The 25080-nt window shown below is 53.6% G+C and overlaps 2 protein-coding genes across 2 annotated transcripts; one reads left to right on the forward strand and one right to left on the reverse strand.

Moving 5' to 3' along the window:
* The first annotated feature begins 2296 nt into the window (after positions 1-2296).
* Positions 2297-12211, forward strand: FAM171A2 (family with sequence similarity 171 member A2). The gene is made up of 8 exons (XM_019665537.1): positions 2297-2562; positions 5880-6107; positions 6342-6434; positions 8770-8928; positions 9006-9185; positions 9281-9397; positions 9517-9643; positions 10224-12211. Exons 1-8 carry the CDS (start codon positions 2445-2447, stop codon positions 11689-11691), a joined length of 2490 nt encoding a protein of 829 aa, XP_019521082.1. The 5' UTR covers positions 2297-2444; the 3' UTR covers positions 11692-12211.
* Positions 12212-12324: 113 nt separating this feature from the next.
* GRN (granulin precursor) lies at positions 12325-19014 on the reverse strand. The gene is made up of 13 exons (XM_019665541.1): positions 18914-19014; positions 16201-16345; positions 15955-16080; positions 15755-15839; positions 15157-15269; positions 14926-15061; positions 14710-14804; positions 14361-14484; positions 13984-14081; positions 13652-13897; positions 13183-13416; positions 12863-13093; positions 12325-12773 (listed from the first exon to the last, which is right to left on the reverse strand). Exons 2-13 carry the CDS (start codon positions 16336-16338, stop codon positions 12636-12638), a joined length of 1764 nt encoding a protein of 587 aa, XP_019521086.1. The 5' UTR covers positions 16339-16345; positions 18914-19014; the 3' UTR covers positions 12325-12635.
* Positions 19015-25080: the final 6066 nt, after the last annotated feature.

Raw genomic sequence — 25080 nt, forward strand, 5'->3', positions numbered from 1 at the left:
AAAAAAGTCCCTGCCCTATGGAACTTACATCCAACAATGGGGTAAAGAGTAAACGAATAAGTAAATATATGGCCAGCAGTGGTCAGCGCTTAGAGTAAACACAAAGGTAGGGAGCTAGTGATAGAATGATGTGGGTGTTGGGAACGGGCTGATATTTTAGGTAGAGTAGTCAGGGAAGGCCCTTCTGATGAGGTGAGCAGAAAGATAAATGAATGAGCCAGGTGGCTGCACAGAAATAAAGTGTTCTGGACAGAAAGAACAGTCAGAGAAAAGGCCCTGAAGTGGAAGCATGCTTGATGTGTGCAAGTAAAAGCAAGGAAGCCCATGGGTTGGAAGCAGGTGAGGAGTCCAGGAGACGAGGATGGGGTGGGGACAGGCAGGCAGCACCTTGTGGCCAAGGGGAGGACTTTGGACTCAGTTGATGCTAAGTGTTGGGGGAAGCCATTGATAAACAGGCTTACCTCACAAGAGCTGTTAGTATTTGATTTTACCTAAAAAAGTAAAAGGTAAATTCTGAATAGAATAGAATAATTTGACATCCATGCATGGCAAGTTCCAGAACAAGTTTCTAACTAGGTGACGATGAATATTTAGGAAAAGATTAAGCCATGATCTTTGAACACCAGCCAAACACTCTTCCACCTCTGCCATTGCAATTAGGTGACCCCAGACAATTTATCTTGATCCAGCAAAGCATTTGGCATTTGTCCTTGTGCACAAGACAGAAATGTGAGCTGGATGATGGAGACTCAGATTTAAAACTGAACAATTTTGATTAAGCTGAAGGAGATCTCTATGGAGGTGTCTCAAAGCTCCATCCTGGCCCTGGGCTGCCTGGTATTGTCATGAGTCCCTTCAACCTGCAGGTGGCTGAGAGGGCGCTCCAATACAATAACTGAAGCAGATCCAAGGCAGCCTAGACAGATTGTAAAGTTGGGTTGAAACCAACAAGATGAAATTCACCAGGGATGAGTGCTAAATCCTGTGTTGAGGTTCCAAAAAAAATTGGTTACATAAGAATAGGACTGGGAAATCTGGTTAGATGGAAATTTATGAGAAAGAGAAAGAAATGGAGGGAGAGGGGAGAGAGAGAGAGAGAGAGAGAGAGAGAGAGAGAGAGAGAGAGAGAGAGAGAGGGGGAGGGGATAGAAAAGGAAAAAAGGAAAGGAATGGAAGAAAGGCAGAAAGAAAAACAGAAAAAAGGGAAGGAAGGAAGGAAGGAAGGCAGGAAGGAAGGAAGGAAGGAAGGAAGGCAAAAAAAAAAAATCTGGTGGTTTTGTCCACAAGCTCCAAACAAGGTCCCCTTAAGTCAGAAAACCCAACCAGGGGACCCAACTTAATGAAAAGCACCAGAAGAGAAGCCTGTTTTCCTGAGGTCCTTGTCCTAGGCACCAATCCCCTCCAAGGCACCACATTGTGAGAAAGAAAAGGTGACAAGCCAGAGAGAACCAGGAGAGGGATACCAGGTTAGTTGAGGATTTGGGCACCCAGAAACTGAGTGATGATAACAACCAGAAACTGGAAGGAAGGAGAGCCAGGCCCGGGCTAGAGGGCTGGCCAACAGCTGTCTTCAAACGTGGGGTTCCGATGGCTGAGGAAGAACTAAAAGACTCATTGTCATTCATGAACAGTGGGACCAATCTGTGATTCTCAGTGGGGGAGACAGTCTGCTTGCATCACTAAAACGTCCTAACCATTACGACTGCCCAGCAAAGGATCTTAATCACCTGAGCCAACAATAGCACCTGTCAGGCATGTGCTAGGCACTTTATATCATTATCTCATTGAATCTTTACAACAACCCCATGAGGTAGAGATTATTACAATTCTCACTTTAAAGGAAGACTGAGGATCATAAGGGTAAGTAACTTGCTCAAGGCTTAATAAGAGGCAGAAGCTAGACGAGAACCGAGACTGACCAATTCCCAGGGGGCTGCGCCCTAGCTCTCCAGCACTGCGCGGGTGTTTGTGCGGAAAGGGGCCATAAATTAGGGCAGTTCTTACACTTTTTAGAGACACTCATAACTGTGCGTGCTCTTTGGGTGTGTTGCAAGCACTAGCCATCCCCCCCCACCGCCAAAAAATTTTGCACCAAATTTCGGGGGTTCTGGAACTTCAAAGATTGGACCCTGTTCGCTACGCTCCCTTGCAGCTTGGAGTCTGGGAGCGCCGGGTGGGGGCCCCCGGGCGGGCTGAGCGCGGGCACCTCCAGCCTGTGGCGGGCCGAACAGGGCGGCGAGGGGGCGGTGCCCGGAGGCCTGCGGGATGGGGCGCCGCCTGAAGGGGGCGCTGGCGGCGGCTCCGGGCGGAGACAATCGCGCTGAGCGGCCGCCGCAGCCAGAGCGGGAGCCCGAGCCGAGCGGCGCAGAGCTGGGGCTGAGCGGGGCCGGCCGAGCGGGGCCGGGCGGGAGCCATGGGCCACTAGGGCCGGGCCTAGCCCCGCGATGCCGCCACCGAGTGGCCCCAGCATCCTTGCGCGGCTACTGCCGCTGCTGGGGCTGCTGCTCGGCGGCGCCTCCCGGGCTCCCGGCAAGTCGCCGCCGGAGCCCCCCAGCCCGCAGGGTGAGTCTCGGCCAGGAGGGGCAGCGATCACGGGCCTGCGCCCCCCCACCCCCATTCCCCGATCGGACCCCGCCCGCCAGCCCCCTCTTGGCGGCGCTCGTGAATCGGGGGCTATTCTATTTCCTAGATTTGGGTGGGGGAGCTAGGCGACCTGGGGTCCGCCCTTACTGGGGAGAGGGGTCCGCCTGGGCAGGGGTCTCGGGAAGGTACAATAGGGAGGATGGGGGTCTTCAGTCTCCGCGCCGCCGCCCCCTCCTGCCTTGTTTTTCTCCCTCTTGGTCCGCGAGGCGCTGCTGCCTGAGCCATTGTCTACCGAAGACACCCGCCCAGGGGCGGGCTGGGGCGGGCGCCGGCTCTGCAGCCCCCTGCGGGTTCCTCGATCCCGACCCCGGCTGGGTGGGGGCGCAGGCATCGGCTGCTACCCTGGGCCCGGACGGGGGCTGGGCGCCTAGAGCTGGGTTTGATGGGGGGAAGGGAGGGGGGAGTGGGTGAGGCTGTGGGCGGATTGACTGCTCGAATAGGGTTCTTCTCCTTGGAGCCTGACAACCCCCAGGCGGTCCCCCAGGTTCAGATTTTGGGGTGCACCAAAGAAACGCTACTCAGCCCATGACAGAGGGGCTGCAATTGGGGGAGCTCTGGAAAACGGGATACATTGTGATTCCCAGCTCAAAGCGCATGGCTGGGCTGTGGTGGCGGAGCCATGCTGAGCTGGCTAGCGAGCTGGCTGTGGGCAGTGCGGCTGGGAGGGCAGGTGCCTGGGTCCCCATCCAGCAGGCCTCCAGCCACTCCTGTCCCCAGCCCGCTCCCAGGTCACCCCCTCCTCATCTCACCTCTCCATCGCAGTGGAGGAGACCCTCCCAGCGCCTCCCCGGCCCAGGTGGGTGTGTGAGGTGGGGGTGGGGTCGGCTCCTGCAGCGGGAGAGGGTGGGAGAGCTAGACCATGACTTCCTCCCTATGCCTGGGCTCTCCACCCACTCCAGCCCTGCACCCACCTTCCAGCCTCCTGCCCCACCACCCAGCTATTGCTCTCCCATCTCCTGCCTCTGGACCCCATCCCTTTCCGAACCTGAACCAGTGCTCTCCATTCCTCACCTCCCCACCAAGGAGCCGGCAGGAAAGGCAGGGTGGGGGAGTCTAGATGAGGGAAGTGGGGTCCGGATGAAGGGAGGGGGTCGGATTTCCTCCTGGAATGAGGCAGGGCTGAAGCCTAGAGAGGCGGATACAGTATGGAATGTCAGGCTTTGAGGAATGAGGAAGGATCCCCTTGGCCTCAGTCTTCCCTGCGTTCTGGGAGAGAAGAGGCGCTTTGATAGCTAGGAAAGGGCCCTAGCTTCTCAAGAAGCCTCTCCCTCAAGTCCTGCACCCCAGGGTGGGGGCCCGGGGAATTGGCTGGAATAGAGCCAGTTGCTGCTGGCTGGGAGCCCAGTTGAGGGGGAAGGAGAAGGGAATCTACTAGGCACCTGCCACCCCCACCCCAGCTTGGCACTGATGCCTCCTTCAGGTCTCACCTGCCCACCCCTGTTTTGTTCCCTGTGCTCCCTCTCCTTTTTTGAGTCTCTGGCCCTTGAACCCAAGGCATTCCCTCAAATGACTATAGTCTGTACTCCTGGGTCCCCTCTTCCCAGCTGCTACATCCAGCTGCTCCTAGCCCGGAGTGGGGGTGGGGAGTAGTCAGGCCCCCGCTAGCTTCTCAGAATTCCTACTGGGCATGTGTATGGGTGTGTGTGTGGGGGGGGAGACTGCCAGTTACTGGGAGAACTGGAGAGCAGGAGAGGGTCGAGTGTGTGCACCCACTCTGCAGAGTTGGGCTCTGGCCTGGGAGGGGACAGGGAGGTGGGCTCAGGAACAGCTGGGTGGAATGCCAGGGGCAGGCGTGGTGCTGGCCCTGGGGTTGGAAGCCTGAGATAAGACACCTGTCACTGTTGAGTGTCAGGCACCATCCGTGAGGCCCCTGGACCTCCCCGTGCCCTGCCGCCCTCAGCTCCAGGCTCTTGCTTCTGTACCTGTACTCCTCTAGTTTTGTGTCTAGCACCTAGCCCACTCCCACCTGCCTCTTAGGCCCTGCACTTAGGCCTCTGTACCTTTCTAGGCATGACACTTCCTCCCATTATTAGCAGCAAAGTAGAGGTGAGGCATGCTCTCAAAGGAGGGGCTGCGCTGAGTGAGAAGGGATAGATGGTGCTCTGGATCAGACAGGCTGCCTGGGAGAATCCATGAGAACCGCGCTAGGCCTGGTTCCTCCCCCTCGACACCCCATCTGAGATCAGGACACCTGTAGGCCCATCCCAGCTGGACCAGCTATGTGCTGGGGGAAGAGCTGGCTGGAAAGCAAAGGACTTGGACTTTCCTTCCCAGCCCCCTCCATACCAGTTTCCCTTGAGCTTGGGTCAGCCCCCCCAGATCTCTTTCCCCTTGCCAGGGCCCCAGCTCTCTGCCCATCATGGGAGGAATGAGGGCGTTGCCATGGTGACTGACTGTAGCTGACCAGCTGGGAGGGGGCCAGCAGTACATGTGAGGAGGATGGGTCAGGAGATACTTGTTTGGGCTTCAGGGCTGGTGTGAATCCCTAAATCTGAAGCGAAACAGGCTTGTGCAAATGATTCTAGGAGGAGGATGAATGATGGGTATGACCAGTTCCCTAGTGTCCCCTTCTCAGTTTTTACGTGAGATCCCAAAATCTAACCCAGCCTCCCATACTCCCTTCCAAATGGCTGAATCCTAACCTCTCTCCTCTCCACTTGCAAACCCCTAGTTCTCCACTTAGTCATCCTTTCTCAGCCCTCCATTCCCTCTCCTTTCCCTGACAACAGCCCCATAGGGTGCAGTGGTTAAGAATCTGGGTCTAGAGGCCAACTCCCAGGTTTGGATCCCAGATCTTCCACTTAACTGAAGTGCAAGTATCTAACTCTTTGAGTCTCCATTTCTTTATCTATAAATGGGCTAAGAGCATATTTTATCAAGTCTAAGACATCGTTGACTGTAAGACTCACCATTATTTCATGTACCGGTAATAAATGGAAAAAAATGCTGCCAATTACGACATCATCAACAATAGGCATATCCTGAGTTCAGAAATGTTGGAAATATGGAAAAGTGCATGTGTTAGACTTAATAAAATATGGCAATAGTACTACTTACCTCACAGGTTGATGTAAGGTTTAAATGAGGGCTCTATAAATGCTGGCTTTTATTATATCTTGTCTACACTTGGCCCCAAAGCCACTCCCAACCCACAGCCCCCTCTGATTTCCAGGCTCCCCTAGTTCTCTCTTCCCCACTCCCTCCTCCTCACTGTCCTCACCCCATCTTGCCCACAGAGATCCTGATCAAGGTGCAGGTGTATGTGAGCGGGGAGCTGGTGCCGTTGGCCCGGGCCTCAGTGGATATCTTTGGGAACCGGATGCTGCTGGCCGCTGGTACCACAGACACAGAGGGTGTGGCCACACTGCCCCTCAGTTACCGGCTGGGCACCTGGGTGCTGGTCACTGCTGCCCGCTCTGGCTTCCTCACCAACTCCGTGCCCTGGCGTGTTGACAAGCTGCCCTGTGAGTGCAGGGGCAGGTGGAGGGTGGGGCAGCAGCTGACCCAATCAGCCTCTTCCCAAAATAGTCCTGGGGGGGTGGAGTGGAAGGGGTAGGTTTTCCAGCAGCTGCTGCCTGGGCTGGGGTATGCAGAGGGGGCTGAGGGAGGATGAAGTCTCTAGGGTTGGATGGAGGGAGTGCCCCGCCTGGGGGTGGGCAGGGGCTTTCTCTGGAGCTGACAGGCCACCCCTCCCACAGTGTATGCGTCCGTCAGCCTCTACCTGCTCCCTGAGCGGCCCGCCACCCTCATCCTCTATGAGGACCTGGTGCACATCCTCTTGGGTTCTCCTGGTAAGGCTACCCCCACCCCATTACCTGCCAACTCCTCTTCCTCCCCTTGACCTGGGTATAGAGAGCTCGGCTCTCCCACATAATAGCTAGGTGCCCTTGGGCAAGTCACTTAACCTTTGAGTCTTAAGTTTCTTCATCTATAACATGTAAATATTGATAGTATCTACATCATCAAATTGAAGTAAGGGTCAAATATTATCAAGCATGCAAAAAACAGCACATAAGGTGGTCAATAAATGTTTATTGTTATTGGGGCTTCTCGTGGTTTGTATGCTCCTTCTACTCCTACCATTAGAATTCCTATTTCCTGCCACCTTTATCTTCAGTGGATCTCCATATCCTTGCGGCACACCTACTGGGTGCTGGCCATGTTAGAAGGCCATGAGAGGGTCATTTCAAGGTATTGAACACCTATGGAGTGCAAGGCCTGGAACAATCCTGCAGTGGCCCTGGTGTACCCAGTGGCTTTTCAGTCTCTTTCAACTAAGACTTGCTGTAGCACCTAGTCTGTGCCAGGTACTGTTTCTGATGTTTGGGAACAAAGGTAAGGAAGAACAGACCCACTCCCTACCTTGTGGAGTTCACAGACAAGTAGGAAGACACACAATCAAATCATCACAAACCCTGAAATAATTACAGAACAGAGTAGAGGGCGACTGCATTCAATATTGAGAAAACCTTAACCTGTGAGTATAGCAGGCAAGAGAATTTGGTAAAGGGAGCTGTGGGACAGCATGGGCTTGGGAGTTGAAGAGGGAGCAAAGGCACCTCACTGGAGAAGGCCTGGGGAGTCTTCCAGGTGTAGGCACAGAAGAGGACAGTGAGTTTGAAGGGAATGCTCTCTCTGGTATGGCTATGCAGGAAGGGTACCTGGTGCAGACTGGTTCATGAAGCCAGGCAGAGAGGAGACGCCATCTGGCTAGGACCAGGGAGCCACAGTGAATTTTGGAGTGGAAGAAGCCCCTCTCCGGTTTATATTGTTAGCTTGAGCCCTTGTCCCCAAATTACTCATTTGTTCATCATCATCTCTCTGATCCTGAACCAGAGGCTTGTAAAATGTCTTTGGAGGTTTCTAAAATGCCAAACGAACCCTTCATTGTAGCTTAAAGCATCCCACGGGTCCCACTGCTTCAGTATAAAGCCTAGACTCCTTCACCTGTTAACTGCGTCCTCCTGGACCTGACCCGCCACTGTCTTGCAAACCTCCCACTCCAGTCACCTGGAGGCCTCTGATCAGCACCCTGCCTTGTGCCTCTGGGCCTTTCTCATGACAGCGCTCCTGGAAGTCCCTTTACACTTTCCTTGCTGAGCCTTACTCATCTTTCAAGGCTCCACAGGGCCTTCCCAAGCTGGGCAGGCTAAGCTCCCCCTGCACCCTGCAGCCCTCTATTGTAATAGTGATGCAGGATGGAATGGTGGGTGAGAGGATGATGGATCCTGGCACCAGACTCCCTGGGCTTCAGTTGGGCTCTAGGATTGTGACCTTGGGTGAGTTACTGAACTTTTCCCACCTCCATTTCTGCATCTATAAAATGGGGTTGATAAAATTGCCTACCTCAGGGGCTGTTGTGCTAATTACAGGGGTTAACATAGGTAACCTTCTTAGAACAGTGCTCAGCATATCTTAAAGCTTAATAAATGTTGGCTATTACCATATTGTATTAGAATTCCTTTATGTCCCTTCCACCCAAGACAGACACACATAGTGTGTATAGCCTAAGCTGCCTAACGCAGTAGCTACTAGCCACGTGGCTCAATTTAAATAAACTTAAAATTCAGTAAATTTTTAAAAATTAAAAAATAAACCCAGTTCCTCAGTAACTGCACTAGCCACATTTCAAGTGCTTAATAGCCATGTGTGTCTGGCGGGTACTGTAACGGGCAGGACAGATATAGAACATTTCCATCCATCTTGCCAGAAAGTTCTAATGGGTACCATAATGGACAGTGCTGCACTAGACTGTGAACTTGAAGGCAGGGAATTGTGAATTGTATCATTCATTTTTTTTATCCCCAGCACCTAACACAGTGCCTGCCACACAGTAGACTAATTATTTGAGGACCTGAACCTCTTCATTTTATACATTAATAAGGAAAGTGTTTCTGAGAACAAGTAACTTGCTCAGGGTCACACAGCCAGGGCTAGATTTCTGACCCATGTCCCTTCCAAATTTATATTCTATGACTGCCCAGTTCTCCCAAGTCACCACCCTCCTTAGTCTTCCCAGATGGCCTGACCCAATGGCTCCCCTTCTTAGATAATTGCTTTCTGCTCTGGTCTCTTGGCAACTTTGTCCCTGGCCAGGCCACTGCAGCCCCTCCTCTCTCCATCCAGGTGCCCGTTCCCAGCCCTGGGTACAGTTCCAGCGCCGGGCTGCCCGCCTGCCTGTCAGCTCCACCTACAGCCAGCTCTGGGCCTCTCTCACACCTGCCAGCACCCAGCAGGAAATGCGGGCTTTCCCTGCCTTCCTGGGCACCGAGGCCACCAGCTCAGGTATGCTGGGTACCAGGCATGGAAGAGATGTCCCCCTCCCAGGATTTAGCCCTCAGCCCTGTGTCCCCTTTCCCCAGGCAATGGCTCTTGGCTGGAGCTGATGCCCCTCGCTGCCGTGAGTGTGCACCTGCTGACAGGCAATGGGACAGAGGTGCTACTCTCAGGCCCCATTCACCTGTCCCTGCCTGTGCCCTCGGAGCCTCGTGCCCTCGCTGTGGGCACCAGCATTCCAGCCTGGAGGTTTGACCCCAAGAGTGGTGAGTGCCTCAGGGGATTGCCAGTGCTAGAGTTTGGGGAGAGACTTAGATGGGTGGGGGGACATTGAGTCTGATACAACCCCTGACTCTCTCAGGTCTGTGGGTACGCAACGGCACTGGTGTGATCCGGAAGGAAGGACGGCAACTCTACTGGACCTTCATCTCCCCCCAGCTGGGGTACTGGGCGGCTGCCATGGCCTCCCCCATGACTGGTAAGAGTGGGGGGTGGGGACAAGGGGCAGTGAGGTAAGGGGAGGCTGGGAGAGTGAAATCCTTCTGAAAGACAGGAAGGGCATCCACACCTGGAACCTTAAGCCCTTGCCTGGCACAGGGCTGGTCACCATCACATCAGGCATCCAGGACATTGGCACCTACCACACCATCTTCCTGCTCACCATCCTGGCAGCCCTGGCCTTGCTGGTGCTCATTCTGCTGTGTCTGCTCATCTACTACTGCCGGTAAGTGCTGCCCAGATCCCTACATCCTCTCATCCCATGCAGATGGAGGCCTGCTCTATGCTTGGCCTTATGCTGGGCGCTCAGGCCCTAAAGATGCATAAAGTACAGTCCGATCTTCAAGGCGCTGACAGGAAAGTACATACAAAGACTGAAAGACTGGTGGCTTGAGAGAAGTGGGAGAGGAGCCAGGACCTGCAGGCCAGGCCCCTCCAGGGACAACCTGCAGATGTTCCTACCAACCCAGCTCTCATGTCCAGGGGACCTCAGGCTAGACATGCCCCTCGTTGGCTTAGGCACTCCTCTCAGGTTTTCACTGCACCTCCTTACATGCTAAGGCGTGCAGTTTTACTGGAGGGGAACGAAATGGGCACAGCTGCTGGTTGGACCTCCCATAGATATGAAAGGTTTTTCCACAAGCCTCTCCCAGGACCCATCTGGCCTCCCCAACATCTCTCCTGAGTCCCAGGCATTGTCCCGACCCCTCCAACTATATCCATCCCTCATCTTGCAACTGTGGGTTAGGGAGCTGCTCTGGTCCCCACCCTTTCCTGAGGGTCTTGGTCTGCCCCCTCCTCTCCAGGAGGCGCTGCCTGAAGCCCAGGCAACAGCACCGCAAGCTGCAGCTCTCCGGGCCCTCTGAAGGCAACAAACGAGACCAGGCCACCTCGATGTCCCAGCTCCACCTCATCTGTGGGGGACCCCTGGAGCCCGCCCCATCGGGAGACCCTGAGGCTCCGCCTCCAGGCCCCCTTCACTCTGCCTTCTCCAGCTCCCGAGACTTGGCTGCCTCCCGGGATGACTTCTTCCGAGCCAAACCGCGCTCTGCCTGCCGTCCGGCCACCGAGCCTGCAGGTGCCCGAGGGGGCGAGGGCGCCGGGCTGAAGGGCGCCCGCTCCGTCGAGGGTCCTGGCGGGCTGGAGCCAGGCCTAGAGGAGTACCGGCGGGGGCCCTCGGGGGCCGCGGCGTTCCTACCGGAGCCGCCTTCTCCGCCGCCGCCCTTCGAGCACTACCTGGGCCACAAGGGGGCGGCCGAGAGCAAGACCCCAGATTTCCTGCTGTCACAGTCTGTGGACCAGCTGGCGCGGCCCCCCTCGCTCAGCCAGACCGGGCAGCTCATTTTCTGTGGTTCTATCGACCACCTCAAGGACAGTGTCTACCGCAACGTTATGCCCACCCTGGTGATCCCGGCGCACTACGTGCGCCTCGGGGGCGAGGCGGGCGCCGCGGGGGCGGGCGACGAGCCCGTCCCGCCCGAGGGAACAACCCCCGGATCGGCGCGCCCTTTTCCCCAGCCCGACCCCCAGCGCCCGCTGATGCAGGGCCATTCGGGCGCGGGAGGCGAAGGCAGCGGGGGTGGCAGCGGCGAGGGCTGGGGGGGCGGGCGCTCGGCGCCGGTCAGCGGCTCGGTCACCATCCCAGTGCTGTTCAACGAGTCCACCATGGCGCAGCTCAACGGGGAGCTGCAGGCGCTGACCGAGAAGAAACTACTCGAACTGGGCGTGAAGCCTCACCCACGCGCCTGGTTTGTGTCCCTCGACGGGCGCTCCAACTCGCAGGTGCGTCATTCTTACATCGACCTGCAGGCGGGCGGCGGCGGCCGGAGCACGGATGCCAGCCTGGACTCGGGCGTCGACGTGCACGAGGCGCGGCCTGCGCGCCGGCGGCCCCTGCGCGAGGAGCGAGAGCGCGCACCCACAGCCGCCCCGCCCCCGCCGCCCCCGCCCGCGCCCCCGCGCCTGGCGCTCAGCGAGGACACGGAACCCAGCAGCAGCGAGAGCCGCACGGGCCTCTGCTCCCCAGAGGACAACTCGCTGACACCGCTGCTGGACGAGGTGGCGGCGCCCGAGGGCCGGGCGGCCACGGTACCCCGGGGTCGGGGCCGCAGCCGCGGGGACAGTTCCCGCAGCAGCGCCAGCGAGCTGCGGCGCGACTCGCTCACCAGCCCGGAGGACGAGCTGGGGGTGGAGGTAGGCGACGAGGCGGGCGACAAGAAGAGCCCGTGGCAGCGGCGGGAAGAGCGGCCGCTGATGGTGTTCAACGTGAAGTAGTGCCCCTGCCCCGCCTGGCCCCGCCCCCGGATCGGGCCCCGCCCCTTCCGCCGAGGCCTGTCCCCAGGGTGCGGGGCCCAGGGGGCTGCGGAGTCACTCGCTCTTAGCCCACTGCCTCAAAAGGTGCCCAGGGGCCTGCGGAGCTGTCCAGTGGTATATGCTGGGTGTCTTGGGAGGGACCCCATGTCTGCCTCCAAGAGGGTGGTGGGAAGGGTCCAGACCCCCATTGGAAGGTGCTGGGGAGGAGGGCTGGGTGGGGGGAAGCAGTGCCTGTATAAACGTGGCTGTACATAGAAAGTTCTATTGTGGGAAAACAGGAGGGGCAACCTGGCCTCAGCTGCTAGTGTGAGGGCTGGGAAGGGAGGGAGCATTCTCTGTGGACCCCTGGGAGGGGAGGGGGTGCTGTTTGCTGACTAGCCCACCTCTGGGCCACCATGTTAAAGGGCTGGTGGCTGGGGCAGCTCTGGGAACCCGGGTTTAATGTGATGGGATTGCTGTGGGCAGCAGCAAATATAAAACTGGTGAGATTAGCTCTGTGTGTGTCTTTGTGGGGTTGAGGGAATGTGGGTGCTGGATGGGGCCCTTGCTCAGAGGTCCCCTGGGGAGGGCAGGCAAGGTACAAATCAGACACTGTTAAGAAAGTGTACAAACTTTACTGGAGCACATACATACACACACGCACACCTGTGGATAGGGAAGAGCACCTGGCCACAGGGTCCACAGAAATTGGAGGAAGGGATGGCAGCCTGTAACGTGGCTTTTGCCACAGTCCCCCTTCTGATAGGTAAGGCCTTAGATTGAGGCCCCACCTCTCATGATGATAGGAGGGACTCAGAATAAGGGGTCCAGGATAATTTGGTGTGGGAGAGGTGCTGGGGAGGCCTGAGCAGTAGTCACCTCTGAGCAGGGTCCTGGGGGCTATGGAGTCTTCAGTCCTCAATCCGTCAGAGCAGCTGTCTCGGGGCTGGATCCTTCAAAGGAGTGTCCCAGCGCAGGGTCTCCCTGCGTAAACACTTGGTGCCCTTGGCCCCACAGCGGAAGCCAGCAGGACAGCAGTGACGCTGATCTGCACAACAGATGCCCTGGATGATCAGAGCAGGGTGTGAGAGCTGGACAAAGCAGGACCTGGCCCAGGCCCATACCTAGCCCCAGAGTTGGAGGTGGCACTGACCTGGTGATAGGGACAGCAGGCCCAGCCCTCATGGCTATCTCGGCAGCAGGTCTGGTTATCATGGCAGAAGTGCCCATCCCCACACTCCACATTCCCCACATCCATGTGAGGGCCTCTGTTCAAGAGGACAGCATGGTGGGCAGAATCCACCTCCTTCTCACAAGTTCGGGCCTTCACATTGCAGGTGTACCCAGCCGGACAGCAATGCTGGCGGTCCTCACAGCACACAGCCTGGGGGGACAAAGTAGCATTATGCTCTCGTCCCCCTCTCCCCACAGGACTCAGCTCCCCTCTCCAGGGGCAGGCAGATAGGTACTCACATGGGGCAACTGGCAGCAGGCCCAGCCCCCACTTAGACTTGGACAGCAGGTCTGTCCCACTGGGCAGCTGGTGTGCTGGTCACAGCCCATGTTTCTGGGGTGGGACAGGGAAGCCCGGTGGGCAGGCATCTTTTCCAATCCAGCTACCATCTTGTTCCCGCTATAACACTGCCCCCCAGCCAAGCAAGTGTAGCCCTGGGGGCAGCAGTGCTGGTGGTCCGAGCAGCAGACAGCCTGGGGAAATAGGGGACAGAATGGGTGGTCTAAGAAGCTATGTGGGATAGAATGCTGAGCCCCTAGCCAACCCCACTCCGCCTCTCCTCACAGTTCCTCCAGCTGGGAATGAAATCTGACAGAGCTGGTGTGTCACTGTGGGCTAGGCAGAGGGCAGAAGAGCAACGTAACAGAAGTCTGGCCACCTGCCCATGCCAAGACATTGTCCCCCGATGCTAGCCCCCTACCCATGCACCTCTGGGATAGGACAGCAGCCCCACTCTCCAGACGTGAGTCTACAGCAGGTATTGGAGGAAGGACAGCTGGTGAAGATATCACAGGGGACATCACTCTCCATGGCTTGGGAGTCTGGCAGGCTGAGATGGGCTGGGGCCTGCTCCATCCAGGGTAGCTGGCGGGCCTCCTGTTCACAGGTACCCTTCTCTGTGTCACACTTAAACCCAGCTGGGCAGCAGTGTATGTGATCCTCACAGCACACAGCCTAGGGTAGATAGAGAGTAGTGAGCACAGGGGCCTAGCTGGCTGCCACCATCTGATCGGCCCAGCCCACCCACCATTCCTGGGTACCTGGATAAAAGGGCAGCAGCCCCAGTCCCCTGACTGTAGGCGGCAGCAGGTATAGTCATCTGGGCAGCTCACCTCCATGTCACACTTCACCTCCTGCACTGTGAGTTAGGCAAGAAAGACAGGTCAGTAGTGGCACTGAGGACCCTCAGGGGTGCCTACCCTTTGCTGGCTCCACAGCTGGAACCAGGTGTTGAGGATGGAGGACCATCCCTGGAAGTGATCCTAAGGCAAGGCCCACTGTGGAGAAAAGGGGGCTGTACCTACCCTGGCCCCTCCATGTGGTCATCAGTCCCCCACCCCCATATCTCTTCCTGGAGCAGCCTGAAGGAGAGCTCCTCCTGGTGCAGGTGGAATGGTCTGTGGCCTGCCTCTGGTACCTGTGTGTGCTGGTAGCTTGGTGAGGAGGTCCGTAGCGTTCTCCTTAGAGAGGCACTTGCTCTGGACCAGGTCACATATAGTGTCCTTGGGGCAGCAGTGCAGGTGGTCAGAGCAGCAGATGGCCTGGGTGGAAGCAGAGGTGGGTCTTTGTGATTCCAGTTGAGCACAAGAAACAGCCAGGCCCACAGCTGGCACTGCCTCAACCCCCCACTAGGGGGTAGCATGAGTCCTGAGCAGCCAGGCTCCCAACAACCAGCCAGTCAGCCCCACCCCTGGAGTCCCTGGAAGGCAGATGTCCAGGCCAGGTGTCTGTGAGCACAAAGCCCAACTGGCTAGACCCTCACTCACATTGGGCATTGGGCAGCAGCCATACTTCCCAGTAGGCAGCTGGCAGCAGGTAGAACCATCAGGACACTGGGACCGTGCATCTGGGCACATGATCCCTAGAAGGGAAGAGAGGAGTGGGGGGCAGCCAGAGTAGAGGGGAGCTTTTCCCCAGCTAAGAGCCAGGCAAGGCCTCTCTTCACTCCCAGCCTCCAACCCAATGTTCTCCCGTGTCTTCACCTGCCCTATTAGTCCTTTGTGCAGGGATCTTCTTTCCCAGAGGATGGGTGCCCGTGGCCGTGAGGCAACGGGCATGAGCCAGGTCACAGGTGGTACCATGGGGGCAGCAGTGCACCTTGTCTTCGCAGCACAAAGCCTGAGAAGAGATGGTCCTGATTCTGTCTTTGTCCCCTCCAGCCGGTCACTTGCCCCCAATGCCTTCTCCATCCCCCTATCTTCCCAAACTTGTACCTGGGGCATGGGGCAGCATCCCCAGGAGCCATCAGGCATGGTGCAGCACGTGGAGGAGCTGGGGCACTCAAACTGGCTGTCGGGGCACTGGACAGCACCCAAGGAGTTGGTATCTGTGGACAGGATGACCCAGATGTCCACCAACCCAGTCAGTGAAGGTCATTGCCCCCATGACTCAAGGAGCTGGTGGCACCAGGGCCTACAGGCCCAGCTACAGAGGGACTGGGGGACTGGGACAAGGGTTCAGCGTTCTCCCAGGCACTCCTAAGCCACTCTCCCACAAGCCAGTCCTTGTCTCAGCAATATGGCACAGGGCAAGGGCATCCATTGACAGAGTTGGCATTAAACCAGCCCTGTTTGGCCTCTCCCCACCCCTGCAATACCTGGCACCAGGCCTGGAGACTTGCATTGTCTCCTCCCCCTCCTAGCCCCAATGCTGCCCCTTTGTCCAGAGAAGGGGGGTTGCTTAGTACAGATGCCACATGAATGAGGAGGGCGTGAGAGCAGGAATCAAGGTCACCCAACGACCTGGGCTCCTGGGCACTCCGGCTCTACATACTGCCCCTCCCCTGGCCCTCCACCTCCACCCCTGCCATACCTGATCTTTGGAAGCAGGACTGCCCATCAGCACTGCAGTGGAAGCCCCGTGGACAGCAATGGCGGCCATCCCCGCAAGACACGGCCTGTGGGACACAGAGACTCCTGGGTTGACTAGGCCCTTTTACCTGGGGGTGGGAGAGTGCAGGAAAAGTGTAAGTGCAGACGTGAACCCCCCCATTGAGCTAATGGCACCCTCACCTCTGGGAACAGGCAGCAGCTGGAGGTCCCTGAGACCGTCAGGAGGCAAGAGTAGCCAGGAGAGCAATGGGCATCGATCTGGCAGGGCCTGCCCAGACGCCCGCTCAGCACTGTGGGCCATTTGTCCTGGAAAGTGAGGACAGGACACAGAAAAGGACCACAGTCTGGTCCCCTCCTGTGGCCCATCCAAAATGACCCTTTGGGAAACCCCAGCTGCCAGCTTTTGCCTGGGCTAAGGACACTCACTTGAACAGGATTGCAGCAGCTGTAGCTAGCTCCTCCAGGGTCCAGGCAGCAGGCCACAGGGCAGAGCTGTCCATCTGGGCACTGTGTTCCAGCCACCAGCCCTGCCACTAAGGCCACCCAGCTCACCACGGTCCACATGGTCCACCTGCAAAATATCAAGAGGCACTTGGCAACTAGCTTAGTCCATGCCATCCCTGCTTCTGGGACCAGTCTCCCCTCAGGCCCAGGACTACCTGAGCCTCCCCACAACAACTTGTCCAGGGAGGAAGCGAGATGTGGAATCCTGAGATTCAGCTTCCTACATGTGTCCTCTGTGTGTGTGTGTCACACATGCACCAGTGCATGTACACCCATGAGCATGAATGCTGACGTGAGTACATGTGAATCTGTGTCCCCAACACATGGCCTAACATTTGAGTCTCTGGGTGTGTAGACATGTGGACATGTGAGAATCAGGAAGATTTGTGGTTTTTGTGGATCTGATCTGTGGGAAATGAGGCCTCCTCTGTGGGGTAGGGGGGGCCATCAGCAGCCACGGGAAGATGTGACTGGGGCGCAAGGAGGGAGTATCCCCCTGAAGAAAAGCAGGGTTCCATTTACCTAGCTAGCCCCTCCAGATGCCTCCTCGCCTGATACTGTGCTCACACCTGCACTGTTGGTGGGAGGTCACATGATGACATGGTAAACCACGGGGTTGAGAAAGTTGTGAAAAGGGAAGTGAGATGACCAGTGGTGTCTAGGCTGCCTCCCCCAGAGGCCAGCCACCGCCTACCCACTGACTATCCTCTCATTACCCAGGGAAAGGGACACAGAAGCTGGGTCAGCCTTTAAGACAGCTGTGTTCTAAGGGTCCCCCAATACCACCAGGCCCTTTTAGACTCCCCAAACATACCATCCCCCTACCCTTGCCTCTCCCCATACCCTAGGGCTGAACTGAAACTCAGCTGCACATGGAGAGAAACCATGAGTGCCCACCCAGCTGCTTCTCTGAGTGAGCAGAAGGAACCAGCCAAAGTCTGTGACTGGGATGGGCGGGTTGGGGCATGCAGCCTTTCACTTCCTATACAACTCTTCCCCCACCATCAGGTAGTCCTGCTAGTTCAATGGGGCAGGCCTGGGAGATGTTACCCTCCCTGCCTAGAGGGGCAGAAACAGTAATGTTTGCTAAGCCTCTTAGAAGCCAGTTGGAACACTATATTTTCTTTCTTCTTTGCAACCACCATCCAAAGTAGTCATTATTACCTTTACTTTTCAAAGGAGGAAACTGAGGCTCAGAGATGTTAAGCAACACACCATGTGATATATCAAGTCATGGAGATAACAGGCTTTGATGGTTCCAGAGCATATTGGAACTGGGTTCATTTCACATGTGGCACTATGGATAGTGCATGGGAATGGACAAACCCTGGGAGGATAGAGGCCTGGGGTCCAAGAGGAGAAGGGGGACAGAAGCATTTCCTGGACAGGACAGAAATGGAGAGAGCATGGGCTGCCTGGATACTGCACTTGAGTCCTAGTTCTACAATTGCCACCGATCGTGAGAGCCTCAAACATTGCTCCCTGTCTCTGGGCCTCAGTTCCCAAAGAGTCTGTGCATGGACATTACACACTATGTGTGGCAGGGAGTAGCACCCACATAGTCACTCACATCCTCTCTCCCTCACCTGCCTTTCCTCAGAGTCCCCTTCCCAGCACAAACACCATTCCCAGGAGGCCATCTCTTGGCCAGGTAAGGATGAAGACTGGTTTTGGACCTTGGCCCCTTTCAACCTCTCCAAGCTCATAGCTCCCAGGCAAGGCATCTACAGCTGGCCCCACCCGCTTCTTGGCTTAGGGCAGAAGGGATACCTGTCTGTACAGATGTTAGACTATTCAGCACCCTAGTGATTTATGTTTATTTTCCTTCTTGGGTATCCTGAGGTTAGGGAGTATAGTGTATGCATTTACTGAATACACATGCACACACACTCAGGACCAGGGATGGGGGAGGAGAGGGCCCAATTCCTCTTAGGAGGGTTCTGAGCTTGTGACCTCTCTCACCCCACGCCATTCACGCTGTCACAACAGAGAGGGACAGGAGCCTCTTCAAGCCTCCAGCTCTGTTATCTTCCACTAGATGGCATCCCCCAACTCCGAGTGCCAGGAGGAGAGAGAGGTTCCCAAAAGATGAAACTATCCAACTGTGAATGAGCAGGAAAAAGTGGCCGGGAAAGGCGGAAGTTAGCTTGTCCCACCCCGAAGGGAGGAAGTAAGGGAGAGCGAGACACAACCACTCCCAAGTCCCTACTACATTTGAGAAGTCCTGAGTCTCAAGTCCAACTCAGCCCTCTGAGCTCCGGGCCAGGGTGGGTGCCTCTCCCTCTACCAGCCGCCGTGGGCACGACCCACCAGCAGCAGCAGCAGCACCAGCTGATGGGGGGCGGAGCTGGTTCAAGAACGGAGTGGTCCCTGCTTTAGGAGAAGGGGCTGCAGCTTCCGGGATGCTGGGAGGTAGAGGGAGATTGCTCCCTTCTAAGGGGGTCACTGCCATTACTGCTTACTCCCACCCTTCATAAAACTGCCTCCAGTGCATCGCAAACCCCCAAAGGAGATTCTCTAAGTGAGTCTTCTCCTGCTTCCCAGCTAAAACTCCAGAGGAACCTCAAGCCCCCACGTCCCCGCTGCCAGGCCCTTAAAGAAGCAAGGGTAAGGTCTGCGGAGCCGACCTCCTTACCTGCGTCCTGCTTGGCGCTCGCTGTGTAGCAGCCACCCCACAGCTCCAACACTTGGGCCTCGCAGCGCGATGGCCCGCCCACCTCAGTTTCCATTGGCCAGATGTCCGGGCTGTCGTGCTCCCATTGGCTACTCGTCGACATAGAGGCCGGGCCATCCTGAAGTGCTGTGCTTCGTTTCTGTACTCAATGCACTCACCTCCCTGCCTGACTCTCTCTCCCTACCCCCACCCTCCATTTCTAGGAATCATGTGATAGGAGAATCATGTGATGCTCTGGCTCGCTCAGCCTGACTTCGAGTACCGGCCTCGCAGCCTCCTGGTAGAGTTTGCTAAAGACCAGGCAGGCAGCGTCTGTCTGGAGACATTGACAGTCAGGGGAGCTGGCCCTTAGAGGGTGCGTTCAAGGGCATTTAAAGGATGTCCGCTTCTGGATTTGGGACATTTGTGCATTCTGTTTCTATTCTATTCAACAAATTCAGATTAAACTTTGAGGTTGAAGAAGAGTTGTGAGGGTTAGGATAAACAGCCCTCAGGCCCTTTCCTCAAGGTTGTCACAGCGAGGGATGGGGTAGAGAAGGGAGACAGACTCAGATTAAATCTAATTAAAGGTACAAGGTCGTGTGCCAAATGCTATAGATGGGTGTAGGGAAGAGGTAGTAGGTTAGCTCTAGGTGGGAAGAAGAGATTTAATTCCACCTTGGGGGCAACTTTTAAAACTGAGTCTGGGAGGATTTTAATGTAGGTCAGGAGAGCCTGGAGAAGTGGCTGAACAGGGGAAGTTGAGAAGAGCAGTAGGAAACCAAATGGAAAGGGCAGCCTTGGGCAGGGATTGAATGCCAAGTTCAGTGTAGTAGGCTTGAGGAGCTGCTGGGTGTCTGGCACAAGGCTGGGCAGGGGATGAGTGCATAGTAGAAGTGGCTTACTAGTTTCAGATGCTGCTGCCTTCCAGGAATTGACATGGCTGGTGAGGAGAGAAAATGTATGACATAGAATGGATTAGCCGGCAAAGGAGCCACAGTGCTCAGTGCCAAAGGGCCTGGCTCAGGCAGAGATGGGTGATGGGAGTGAAACAGGGCCCAGTTGGAACCCCTACAAAAGGGGTCTTGCAAAGTCCCTGGCCTCGCCTCTCCCTGCCCTAGAGCTTAACAATTGATCAGCCCCCTCCCTACAGTATGAGCTTGGAATGTCCCCTGTCCCAGTTCCCTGCTTTAGATAATTACCCTGAAATTTATGCTTGCTTACTAGTCACAATACCCCTGTGCTTGCCCATTACAATCTTTATGGCCTAGCATCCTTTCCAGGTTACTGTCATCACTGCTCCTGGGTTGGTGACCACGTTAGAGAGCTACATTGCCAGAGGGGAGACTCCATGCAGACCCCCAGAACCATCACGCAGCCTCTGGAGGAATGCCCAGATTTTCCCTTAAATATTCCAAGCTAGTCTGAGAATGTCAAGACAGTTTTTGGAGGTGTTAACCCACCGCCTTCTCAGATCATCGGTTCTCTGATAATAAACGCTTATTCTATGACTCAACTCCTGTGTCGATCTATTGGCTGAGCAGCGCAGGCAGCACAAACCCATTTGGCCTCCAGTTTCAGGAGATGCACCAGGAGAGAGGAGAGGCCCAGAGGAAGCCTGGTGCTAAGGCCTTGTAGGAGGGGGTGGAGAGTGCTGCAGGCTAAGGGAAGAGCTTGAGCTGCAGGTGAGACTGGGGTAGGGGCCAAATAGGAGCCTGGGTAGAGAAGGAGAGGCAGGACTGAGGAATTGTGTGGCAGCACTGCTCAGCCTCATGTTAGAGAGGGTCCAGATAGTGGATAAGGCTCCTGCTGAGAATTTGGGACTATTCTGCATGCTGGTGACATTTGTGCATATTTTCCTTCCTGTGTATCCTGAGACAAGGGGGTATAGCTTATGCTTCTATTGATCAAGCACATGCATGCACATACAATTTTTACGAAATGTTAGGCAAATCAGTAAATTAACCTATTAATCACAACTACACAGAACCAGAAGAAAAAAAAACACTAGAGTGACTGAAACAAGTCAGCCCTCTGTATCTGTGGGTTCCACATTCATAGGTTCTACCAACCAGGGATAAAAAATATTTGGAAAACAATGTTACATTGTTGCTGATATGTACTATGTAGTTAGGCCTATGATGGTTGCATCTGTACTGAACATTTTTTTCTTGTTATTATTCCCTAAACCTACAGTATAACAACTATTTACATAGCGTTTACATTTTATTAGGTATTATAAGTAATTTAGAGATGGTTTGAAGTGTACAGGAGGATGTGCATAGGTTATATATAAAAACTGCCATTTTATATAAGGGATTTGAGCATCCATGAATTTTGGTATCCATGGGAGGGTCTGGAACCTATCCCCTGCTTACCCTGAGGGATGACTGTATCACAAAATCCTTAAAGGAGTGATTTTCCCACCAGGGACATTGGCAGTGTGTGGAGACATTCTGGGTTGTCACAACAGGTGGAAGTGCTATTGGCATCTAGTGGTAGAGGTCAGGGATGCTGCTAAACATCCTACAAGACACAGGACAGACCTCACAACAAAGATTATTCTACCCCAAATGTCAGTAGTGCTGAGGTTGAGAAACCTTCTCTAAAGGATCATCAACTTTCTCCATGAAAGAGCTCAAAGTTTTCCTCACACAGAGCCTCTTTTCTCTTATTTCATATATTTTACATAAATGTTGTCATCTGACTTCCCAGCATCAGTAGATTATAGAAAGATCAGAGGACATGTGTATGTGCTGAAGTTTCTAGAAGCAGTAACTTTGAGTTTAGCAAGGATTAAAAGTATTCAATATGAAAGATTGCAAAAGGCAAACTGAAGAACTTAGAAGTCTAACATCCTAGGGACATTGCGTCGAGGGATAAACAGTCTCAGATGACTTAATGGGCCATATGGGCATCACTGTTAAAGGACAGTAGTTAGTAGTCAACGTATGAGCCTGAGCATTCATATAAATTTGAATCATAGGCAGTTATTCTGGTTATTACAGCAAAGAAATGTGAAATATATTTATAAACAGCTTGTGAAAATGAATGCAGGGAACCTCCACTCCAGTGGAGAGGGATCAAGGACTGCAGAGCCTCTCCCATATTCCTCAAGAAACACTCCAGTGCCCGCCAATTCAGGAATCTCTCTCGCTCTGCCTTTTGCTTTAAGGAAGGAGGATAATTTTGTGAACAGAAAAGACAGAAAAAAAAGCAAATTTCCAGAATCACAAAGAGATTTTACATCAAATGGTCCATTCCTATTTGCCCCATTCCCTGAGCTTCCCCAGATCCCTTTGGTTAGGCCAGGGGTTGGCAAACTGCGGCTCGCGAGCCAAGTGCAGCTCTTTGGGTACGTTCCATCTCAAAAGTTTGCCGACCCCTGGAAGACCAAATCCTGTCTCTCACAACAATTTAAAAATTATTCAAGAGCCATAAATAGATTTTTACATAATTACCATTATGTAAATAATATGCTTTAAAATTTTTATAAATGAAACTATGATAGTTTCGTTTTATTTTCATTTTCAATTTTACTTCAGAGGCTTGCGAGCCACAGTTTGCTGACCCCTGGCAACTCTTCCGTCTCAAAAGTTTGCCGAACCCTGGGCTGGCCTTGCAATTTTTAATTTTGATAAAGTCAATTGACTGTAAATGTGAGGGTTTATTTCTAGACTCTCAATTCTATTCCATTGATCTATATGTCTGTCCTTATGCCATTCATTACCACACTGTCTTGATTACCGTTGTTTTATAGGAAGTTTTGAAATCAGGAGAAGTAGGAGTCCTCCAACTTCTGTTTCAAGATTGTTTTGGCTTTTCTCAAATTTCTATGTGAATTTTGGGACCAGTTTCTGCAAAGAAGACAGCTGAGATTTTATAAAGAACACACTGAATCTGTAGATCAATTCGGGGTGTATTACCATCTTAATTTTAAGTCTTCCTATCCATGAACATGGACTGTCTTTCCATTTATTTATTAGTTTCTTTTTTGACAGTTGCCAGGTATTCCACATTATAGATGTTACATAATTTACTTAACCATTCTCATTTAATGGACTTTTATCTGTTTCCAATTTTTTGCAGTTACAAATAATTATGCAATGAATATTTGTGAACATGTCTCTGAGTGCATATGTGGCGGTTAAATTCCTAAAAGTAATATTGCTGGGTAAAAGGTATACACATTTGAAATGTTAATGTCAAATTGCCTTAAAATTTTTCCAATTTACAATCCCAGTCACAGTATTTAGGGGAACTTATTTCCCATAATCTCATCAACATTGGATATGCACCTTAAATTTTTTTTTTTGCCAATCTTATGACAGAAGGTATTTTCTGGTTGTTTTATCTGCATCTCCTTGACACCTAGGGAAGCTGAGTATTGTGCATACGCTTATTCTGCATATGTATTTCTTCTGTGAATTACCTGTTCTTAACAGAACCAATTGCTTTGTATATAGTAAGAGATTTATTAAAAGAAATTGGCTCGCATGATTATGGAGGGTAGCAATTCCAAAATATGCATTGTGAGCCGGTAGGCTGGAGACTCAGGAGAGTGGATGATGCAGATGAAATCCCAAGGTAGTCACTGGAGAATTTCCTCTTGCTTGAAGAGGCCAGTCTTTTTGTTCTATTCAGGCCTTCAACTGATTGGAGATGGCCCACCCACATCGTGGTGGGCAATTCACTTTACCAAAAATTCACCAATTTAAATATTAATCTTCTCCAAAAAACACCCACCAAATTGACAGATAAAACTATCTCATCATCCTTTGTTCATTTTTCTGTAGTGTTTGTATTTTTCTTGTTGAATTGTGGGAGGTCTTTATGTATTCTGGATATTACATATGTTGCAGATATTTTCTCCAATCTGTCTTCTGTCTTTTATCTTTGTCTATGAAAACTTTTGTGGTCAGAAGTTGTGTCATTGTTATGTCATCTGAAATCTAGCAATCAATCTTTTCCTTCGTGACTTCTGCCTTCTCCTCCACTTGCTTCAGCAGTTATAAATATGTTCTTCCTAGTCCATTTCTATTCCTGCTGCAGCCCCAGCTGGACTGGACCTCAGGTGCCAGCCGTGTGCTGGATTGAGGCACCACAAGTGACAGGAGGTCCCGCTGGGGAGCCTGGCACACAGAGGCCCCTGGATGTGTCCCTCTGGCTAAGAGTTTCCTCCAGGGCAACTCTGGGACTGTTTTCAGAGGTGGTGGTCTGGATACAGGGTTGGAGGGCTCCCTTTTCTCTTCCTCCTTCCACTTCCCTCATCCTTTCCCTGTTTCTTCCAAGCGCCCCTCCAGGGTTTTCTTCATTCAGAGTTACTGTTCTGCTCCCACAGAAGAGTCACAGCAAGGGCCTTTCCCCTCTGAGATCTTGAGTTGCCAGATGAGACATAGGATGCCCAGTTAAATTTTAATTTCAGATTAGAAACTAATTTTTTTAGTATAAGTATGTCTCATGCAATACCTGAGACATAAAAATTACTCATTGTGTGTCTCAAATTCAAATTTAACTGGGCTTCTTGTATTTTTATTTGCTAAATCCTGGCAGCCCTGAAGACTAAGGTTGGGGTGAGGGCACAAGAACAGCCTCTTCCTCCCACATACCTACTCCTTCCCCTTCCTGCCTGAGTCACCTTGGGGTGAGCAATTGTTGCCCCAGTTCCTGAGGCGCCTGCCCTCCTCATCCGGCACCTGACTGGTGCCTGTGGGACCTGACTAGGCTCTCCAGGCTGTCTGGGTGGGGGTGAGGGTGGGAAGTCAGGAACAGGCCAGTGTCCCGGCCAGAGGCTATGGCAAAATATTTGGCAACAGAGGTACTGGACAAAGTCAGGAGACCTAGGTTCTGGCCCCAGCATAGGCCATGGGCGTGCCCAGTGCCAGGGGCAGGCCACCTTCCTTGTTGTTGTTTTTTAATCTATTAGTATTTGCATCAAAATGTAACATGCAAATAAACGTTAGTCAAATTATAAAACAAAGCAGCACTCTCGTCCTCTCTCTTCCTACCTCAGACACCCACTTCTAAACCCTTTCATAGTTTTGTCTGCGAGTTTCACTTGCACCTCTAAATCAGTGTGCATATGAGCATTCTTGATTTGCCTTTGGACTCGGTGTGCTCTTCTGAGTGGTGGATGAGCACTGCCCTAC

This window comes from Hipposideros armiger, unplaced genomic scaffold (assembly GCF_001890085.2).
Source record: "Hipposideros armiger isolate ML-2016 unplaced genomic scaffold, ASM189008v1 scaffold_447, whole genome shotgun sequence".
In the NCBI taxonomy this organism is placed as follows: domain Eukaryota; kingdom Metazoa; phylum Chordata; class Mammalia; order Chiroptera; family Hipposideridae; genus Hipposideros; species Hipposideros armiger.